We start from the raw sequence: 7946 nt of genomic DNA on the forward strand, positions 1-7946 counted from the left end.
GAAACTATTGTAAGTTCCAGTTGTTAGGAGATCGAGACCTGTCGAACCGCGTTGGAAAAAAAATTCTAGCTGGTCCAGAACAGAAGTTACCTCTAGAACGTCGAAACTTCGGAAATTATTTCTTAGAGAACGAAGCAACTTGGTATATAGAACACTTCACTTCTTCTTGCATACTTTTCATAGCACTACTCGATAAAAATATAAGAAACATCAAAATCGAAAATTTGAGAAAATTCCAAAAAAAAATCGGAACGAGATGGACTTTTCCGGAATTATTTCCGGGAAATCTGTAAGAGCTACGGAATTTTGTGCTCTGGTTCTCGAAGAGACAAATGAAAGTTCTGCATGAGTTCAGCATAACTGTATTTCTAACAAGTTTATTTCCGAAGCTAGGGTCGTCTTAACTTGACGCCAAACATCGAACGCACAGTTTCTAAGAAGAAAACGGTTTTATTTTTTTTATGGAAAACTATTAGAAATTTTAGGAACTTCTCTGGAACTTTTTTACTCTGTTTCACGTTTCCCTTCCCTCTGAAAAATCTCAAATTTTTAACTCTTACCACTTCGGAGCTACAGGTCGCTGATCACGGTGCAAAAAAAACAAAAAAAAACAAAAAAAAACTACGAAAGCAGTAGTGTTGCTCCGTAACACAATTAAAATTTCTAGTACCTTTTTCAGTAACCAAAGAGATTGAAGGTCAACTGGGCCCCCTTGACCACCCATTTTTCCCGAAATTATCTGATCAAAATTTTAAGATAGACGTTTTGTTCAGTATAGCTGAGAGATCAAATAACTATGTCCTTAGGTTTAAAATGACCCCCAAAGTCTGTGGGGAAAGGCCTGTAAGTTATAAAATTTGCCTATTGTTTACATATAGCATTTGTTATTTGGAAGTATGCTGATATTTTTTTTTGGGGTGAGGGTTGTGATTTGGTTGAATTTCTATAGAGATAATCTTCTTTGGGGAGGAACATATTTGGGAGGATATCCAGAGTTTTTATTGCTTTAAAAAGTAGAGTTGTGACAAAGAGCCAAACTTTAGCGTATAGAGTGAGGCGCTAAAGGTACAGCCCCTTCCATATACGGAATAATTTCTGTTCGTTTAAAAAAAATTATTTAATCAGTGTCGGATGTCGACTTTTTCTCATTAGGCATTTTATTTTATTTTCAAAACGCGTTTTCCAACTTTTGGTTACTATGGGCGATGGTTTGCTCTTCACTAGGGTGCATCTACTACTGCAACAATTATTAAATAAGAAAACAGTTTAAGGGGCAACATTAAAACTTACAACATACCGAAATTATTCTTTAAATGAGGGGGCTGCCCCTCGTCAGCCCCTTGCTCTTACGCTAAAATATTTGGCACCTATAAAAAAAATTCTCGTTCAAATTTATCAACCCCTGTGTTTCAACTGTCGCTCTTACATAATTGGGACAAAAATTCAGGTTTCAAAGTAAAGAGCGGGGGGGCTTGTGGTTGAGGAGGAGAAAGAGCTGCTCATGTACGGAATATTTTCTTTATCTTAAATTATATTGTTGCTTTTTACTTTTAGTTAGAAAAAAACTTATTTGTTCATTTAATTCGTAACCGTTTCTAAAATCATACCCAGTCCTAACCAAGAAATGATGCAGGCTCTGGTCCCTTAAGCCTTCAATTTTTCAATGTTAATTTGTATAAAGACGTTTAAAGTAGAACAGCATAGGTCCAAGGTGTTTATTTATAATAATTAAAAAATGTTTAGAAGAATGGGGAACATTTTGCTATTTATAATGCTAGATATTGTCGTACGAGTGTCTGCACCAGGTAGCTTTACCCCATGAAATACAAGACTATCAAGCAAGGACTCTTGATCATAACCAACAAACTTTTTTTCTATTCGACTAATTCTCTCCTCTACATTTTCAATTTGAGTTCTCAGACTGCTTTGAGCCTGCTCAATTTTTGTAAACTTTGGATTAAACTCGAGCGTGATTGAATCATAAGCCTGGCTGACTATCAATTGAGTAGCCTCTTTCAGTGACCTTGGGTGAACTTTTCAGTCACTTTCTTGATTATATTTTCCAGCAGATCAATTTTTGTGTTCTCCAGCTGGGCTTCAGTTGCAACTAATTGCTCGTAAGTTGGGGCAATACTTGAAAAAACTGAGTTAGACCCTAATTTATCACTTACTTTCAGGGCTAAAAAAGTCTTAGAAAGAGTTTTGGAAACTTCAGGGGTATTATCAAGTTACATAAATACTTTTTTAACAGCAGAAGTGGATGAATCTGTCGTTTTAGGGTTGAATTCTTGAAGATTCGCATCTATAACCTAAAGTCATCGTGAATACTGTAACAAAAGACCAGATAAGTGGACTTTCCACTTATCTGTTCGCGAATCCTTTCCTATTTGCATAATTCTCACGGGCCATAGGGGGTATTTCTTGAATTTAGCTAGCGCAACATCAAACTTATTGTAACACTGCATAACCAACAGTATCTTATTTTAGATGCTCATTAACAAAGCAAAAAGACTTATCTTTAAGTGAGGGCCGAGCTTCACTAATGTAAAATCAAAACTGCTTCAAAAATTAAAAATCAAAGTGCTTGAAACGCTGCATAATTAACAGTATCTTATTTTAGAAGTCGATAAACAGAGCAAAAAGACTTACCTTTAAGTGAGGGCCGAGCTTCACTAATGCAAACAGGAAGGGTTTGCAAAAGCACAGGATGACTGGCCCTCATCCCCCCATTGCACTTCCTGACTGAAGGGCCTTGAGACGAAGATCAGCACCCCTGGTTCGGACCTTAAGGGTTTACTGCTGCCTCCTTTATCTTTTTTTTCACTAATGCATCCAAGTGGATTCCAATCGAGCCTGTGTAAAGTCAGCCTAAAAGACTTTCTTGCGTGTCACTGAGCAGTGGACGTTAACAAAGAGGGCCTACAATTTGCCAATTCCACAGTGAATAATCCTCCAAAAAACTCCAGTCCCAATTTGGAAAACTTATTCGGTAATTGAAAGTTACTTCGTAACAACACGTTTAATTTAAAGCAGTAGCTACCTCAGATCATGTAGCAATGTAAAAAGATAATCTGATTAGTTTATAAACGTAACCTGGAAAACTAGTTCAGAACTAGTATATGTTGTAACCTTGAAAGGATATGACAATTATTTCCGGAATTACTTAAATTTTGCAAGTTGTTATTAAAATATAGAATGATGCTAGCAAAACCGTGTCTGGCACTATCAAAATATTATCAAATATTACCCAATATCTTGTGCTACATTATCAAAACCCCACATGGTATAATGAGTATCCTTTTATCATATTATCAAAACTTGACATAGTATTATCAAAATCTTGCAATTTATTAAAAAATCATGCATGGTATAAAAATTCTACCTGATATTAACAAAAATATATTTCTGGTAGTATCATAACGTGTCTAATGTCTTCAAATTTGACATAATGTTATCTAAATCGTGTCTGCTAAGAAGCGATGCATTTTAATTAAAATCCCCCAGAATGTCTTAATGTGGTTTAAATTTACCTCTAATAAGCAGCCTCCCATCAGAAATTGTCTAATAGGATCTCTACTTTTCTTTAATTCATTTTTCGTTTTGCTTATATTTTATCCTTCATAAGTTTTTTCCATGTGTTGTTTTTTTCCATTTTTTTTTAGTTTGAATTACTTTTTTTTTGTGTTTTACGGGCCAGCCACATATTGCTATGTGAAGTGAATTTCTTTGACTAACATATTTTCTATAGCTTAAAGTTAAGGTGGGAGGTGTTAAAGGAATTTTTTCGACTGAGGGGGAGTGAAATCTAGCACTCAGTCAAAGAAACGAGGTACTTCCATTGATAGCTCTCAAAAATATCTTAATAAAGCATAAATTCTCTGCGCACTCACACACACACACACACAAATAACTGGAATAGAAGCAAGATGGCAAATATATTGTATAATTTATTCAAAATTGATTGGTGAATCTGTAACTACTATTTTATGACTAAAATAACAAAGTAAATTATTATTTTGGTTTTTTGTCCACTTTTCGCACCGATGGGATGCATCCATGTTTGACCCTGCAAAATAGTCAGGGTCTTAAATATTACCTTATGAGCTATTAGTGACATATCATAGTATATAGATAAATATTTTATTTTGAGGGAATTGTCAAATAAATGCAGATCATCATCATGAGCTAAATTTTAAAAAATGTAAGTTTCTGCAAAAGACGCTCTATTTCTGCAAAAGACGAGCTATCGGCTCCATACTCTCCATTTGCTGAGGAGTAACCGCAGGCTGTGCCACGTGTCGTTTATATTTTGCTGTTGCTGCATAGACTGGTGCTGAATATGACGGTGCCGGTGCTGCATACGTAGGTTTGGCTGTAGGGTATGCTGGAGCTGGTGGAGCGTATGTTGGCCTAGGCTTGAAATATACTGGTGCTGGTGCAGAATATGTCGGTTTTGGTGTGTAGGGAGCCTCATAGCTATCGTTGTAAGATGTTGCTGGATATGCTGCTTCAACTTTTGGGGGCTCATATTCAATAGCTGGGGTGTATTGATAGTTTTTGCTTTTGGGGTAGCTGTAGGGGCGTCTGGCAAGTTTCTTCCTTAGAATAGCTTTAGCAAGTTTTGGAAATAGAGTAGGAACTGCAACGACCACTGGTACAACGACAGTGTTGACAACTACGACGACAACCACAACAACCACAGCTAGTGCCAGAGGAAGGGCTGCAATAAAAATCAATATAAGCTAACGAGCGGCCACGTCTTGAATATAAACTGTATTATTGGTAAGTATGTGTGAGAAATATGAAACACGAAGAAAGAAGTTCTTTGATTTTTGCCACTGCAAAAAGATTCAACACACACTTTATTTATGAAAGTTGGATCTTTCAAATAGATTGTTAGATAGAAATTAGGCCCGTAAATTGAAAATCGACAGTGAAGCGAATCGCTTATGCTTCAAAGAAAGTCACAGGTGCCAGTGTTGACAAACCATTCTAAGATCGAAGCGTCAAAATAAGCAAGGGGAACATTCTCCGTATCCTTCCAGGAAACTTGAGACTTGGCTTGAGTCTCGAACTTAAATTTAAGATTTATAATTCTAGCTAACATTGTTTGTAGTGATTTACTAAAATTTTTAATCATATTTAAATTTCTAAACTTGCATGCCTTTTTACTTAAAGTAAGGAAAAGGAGTATCCATTCGAAACGACAAATAAACCTAATCAATAAGAAGATACAAACCAGAAAGAGCAAGCAGTATTTCGCAAGAAAAGTTCAAACATTAAAACTAACGGGGTTTAGATTTGACAAAAAAATAGCGCTAAGATTTTCTTTTTCCAAAACGTGGTCTTCAGGACCTTAAATATCTAAAATATCCCTGTCGCCCTAGGTAAAAAGGTTTCTGAAAAGCACTTAATATCCTGATATTACTTAGATTCTGGTTGAAGTTAACTATGAAGAAGATTTAAAAGTGGCTTAAAAACCTCAGGGACATCCTAAATTAAATCATTGCTAGAAAAAGTAGGAATGCCTTACTTATGGAATAGTGGTCTTTGTTGTAGTGATATACCAACAAATTTAGAAAGCCAGGTACGATTTATATTAGAGAGTCGGGAAAGTCAGCAATGGCAAGGGCTAGTTTTAGATTTCACAAATGTACGACATTATAATCAGGCAAAGCCTAGTTTTGGAGAGGTTTATTTTAAATTTAATTTAGCAGCCATGATTCTACGTCGTTGAATTCAGCTTAGGGCGAATTGTCTTCCAATCCAGAACAGGCAAAATACGTTTGACAAAGAAAAAGATAGTTGGTCCTGATAGACGGTATGTTTGTCCCCTTTGTAAATATGAGGATGAAGACTTGGATCATTTTCTCCAGAAATGCCCAGTGCTCTTGGATTTACGGGAAATTTATTTGCATGGATTAATTTGATGCTTCCGGGTATTCTGCAAAATAGTAACCCAACCACAATATTTCGAGTGGGAATGTATAAAGATAAATCCTTAATAAGAAGAAAAAGTTTTATATGATTAATTTTTTTTCAATGTTAGATTAGGCATTTTCGCGTTGTATTCTGTTTTTGTGTGTGTTTGTAATTCATACTGTTGCTTAATTTCCTTGCTTGTTTGTTATTTATTTATATTTTTGTTTGTAAATGGCCCATGGGCTTTTTGGTGTGGAGGTAGGACTGAAATCGGGAAAAAAACAATAGCATTTTATGGATGGAAAAAAAAAGTATTTGGCACAATTTTTAAATTTGTCGGTCCCCCTCCCACCATTAGATCTATGCTTGGGATAGATCTTTTAATTGGGGATAAAAAAAAACAAGCAGTAATTATTGTAAATTGCTATATGTTCCTTGTGAACTTCTAAAGTTTGAGAAAAGTAAGACAAGAGTCATACTAAAATTTTATTTAGGACGGAGGGACAAGGAAGGCCAATATGGAAGGGTCGTTCAGCCTTCCTAAAATATCAAGATCTGTTAACTAAATCGCCTATTTCTTTTATTATTATCATTTTCGTAACCCGTGAAAAAAGTAGTTTCAGGGGGGCTAATGCCGATTTCTGCAGTTCATTTACGTAACCGATGAAAAATTGTTCATTTTGATTATACAAGGTCTGGTTTCTCTAAGAAATTTACTCTTAAAATCTAGACAAAATCAAGTCTTATATTAAGTTAAGAAAAAATGCGTTAAAGGTTATTTTTTGTTGTTGAATGATACATGAAAAATTCTGATTAAGTGTGGGTGATTTTTGGTCAAAGGGAAACGTATTTATATTTCTAGGAATCTTCTCTAATCTAAGTTTTTTTTTCCGAAAATAAAATCTTATTCAGCCCAGCATCGAGAATAAATGTCTGTAATTTGTTCTATTTGAATTTTTCATCACTAATTTGTAATTGAGAAAAAATTTCGTTGTTTAGCTTTTATGTGTTGGGAGGATTAACATGAACATCTTGTACGTTCTAAAAGCGTTTTCATTGTTCGGAAGTGTCTTATTTTTTTCTTGGGGGGGGGAGGTATGTGTGGAAGATCTTGGAAAATAGCCAATTTATCAGCTTAAATTTATCAGCATGTTGGATCCCTGTGGAGGTTATGGCGCAAAGAAGAAAACGACTGGAATGATAACTAAAATGAACTCACCGATTAGCAACAGTGGAAGCTTCTTGTATATTTTTGTTACAAAAAGTTCTTCGTCTTCTTCCTCTTCTACTGCCTCTTGGCCCTCTATGCCTTGTGGGAACGAAAACTGCTGGCCAAATCCTGGGAATGCTCCATTGAAAGGAGCCATACCAGTCGGGAATCCTCCCATGGGAAATGGAGCTAATACACCAGCTGGAGACATCATAGAACCAGCTCCATTTGCACCAAGTGATACTGCACTTCCTGTTTGTGAATCCACGCCTGCTGATCCACCGACGAGCCCTGCAGCACCCCCAGCAACAGCTGAAGCTTGTAACATTGAAGAATCCATTTCTTGATATTGTTACTTCAACAGATAAATTTGAACTGATTTGGATTTGAAAATAGTGGATATGAAACTAATTTTTTTTTCAATACATATGGTAATTGGTTTCTGTCGTAATGAGGTCATTGAATTTTATCTTCTTGTTTAATAATTGGATGCCCCCCTAAAGCTCATTAATTATTTAAATTTTTGCTCTGTACTTATGCTTATAGGATTTATTCATATTAAATCAATGTCTCTTAATTATATAGGGGCAATGGACAATTTAATTTTAAAACATTTAGACTCAAATTTATTTGCAATTAGAGACTTGTCCTAGTTCTATTACTAATTTACACAAAGTGTAATATAATGGATACGTAGAGCGAGGGTCCCTAAATTCTTGTCATGAGGTCATCTAGAAGAAAAGGGGTATTGTATCTTAATTGGTTTGAAAGAAAAAACTAAGTCTATTAACTGTACCGTTTTTTTTTGCAGGGG

At 35.4% G+C, this 7946-nt stretch overlaps 1 protein-coding gene across 1 annotated transcript; it reads right to left on the reverse strand.

Annotated features, from left to right (window-relative positions):
- Positions 1 to 4156: 4156 nt before the first annotated feature.
- On the reverse strand, positions 4157 to 7474 carry LOC136039042 (cuticle protein 16.5-like). Its single transcript, XM_065722538.1, has 2 exons — positions 7142 to 7474; positions 4157 to 4720 (listed from the first exon to the last, which is right to left on the reverse strand). The coding sequence occupies exons 1-2, from the start codon at positions 7470 to 7472 to the stop codon at positions 4224 to 4226; spliced, it is 828 nt and encodes a 275-aa protein (XP_065578610.1). The 5' UTR covers positions 7473 to 7474; the 3' UTR covers positions 4157 to 4223.
- Positions 7475 to 7946: the final 472 nt, after the last annotated feature.

The sequence above is a fragment of the Artemia franciscana genome, chromosome 19, assembly GCF_032884065.1.
Source record: "Artemia franciscana chromosome 19, ASM3288406v1, whole genome shotgun sequence".
Classification (NCBI taxonomy): Eukaryota; Metazoa; Arthropoda; class Branchiopoda; order Anostraca; family Artemiidae; genus Artemia; species Artemia franciscana.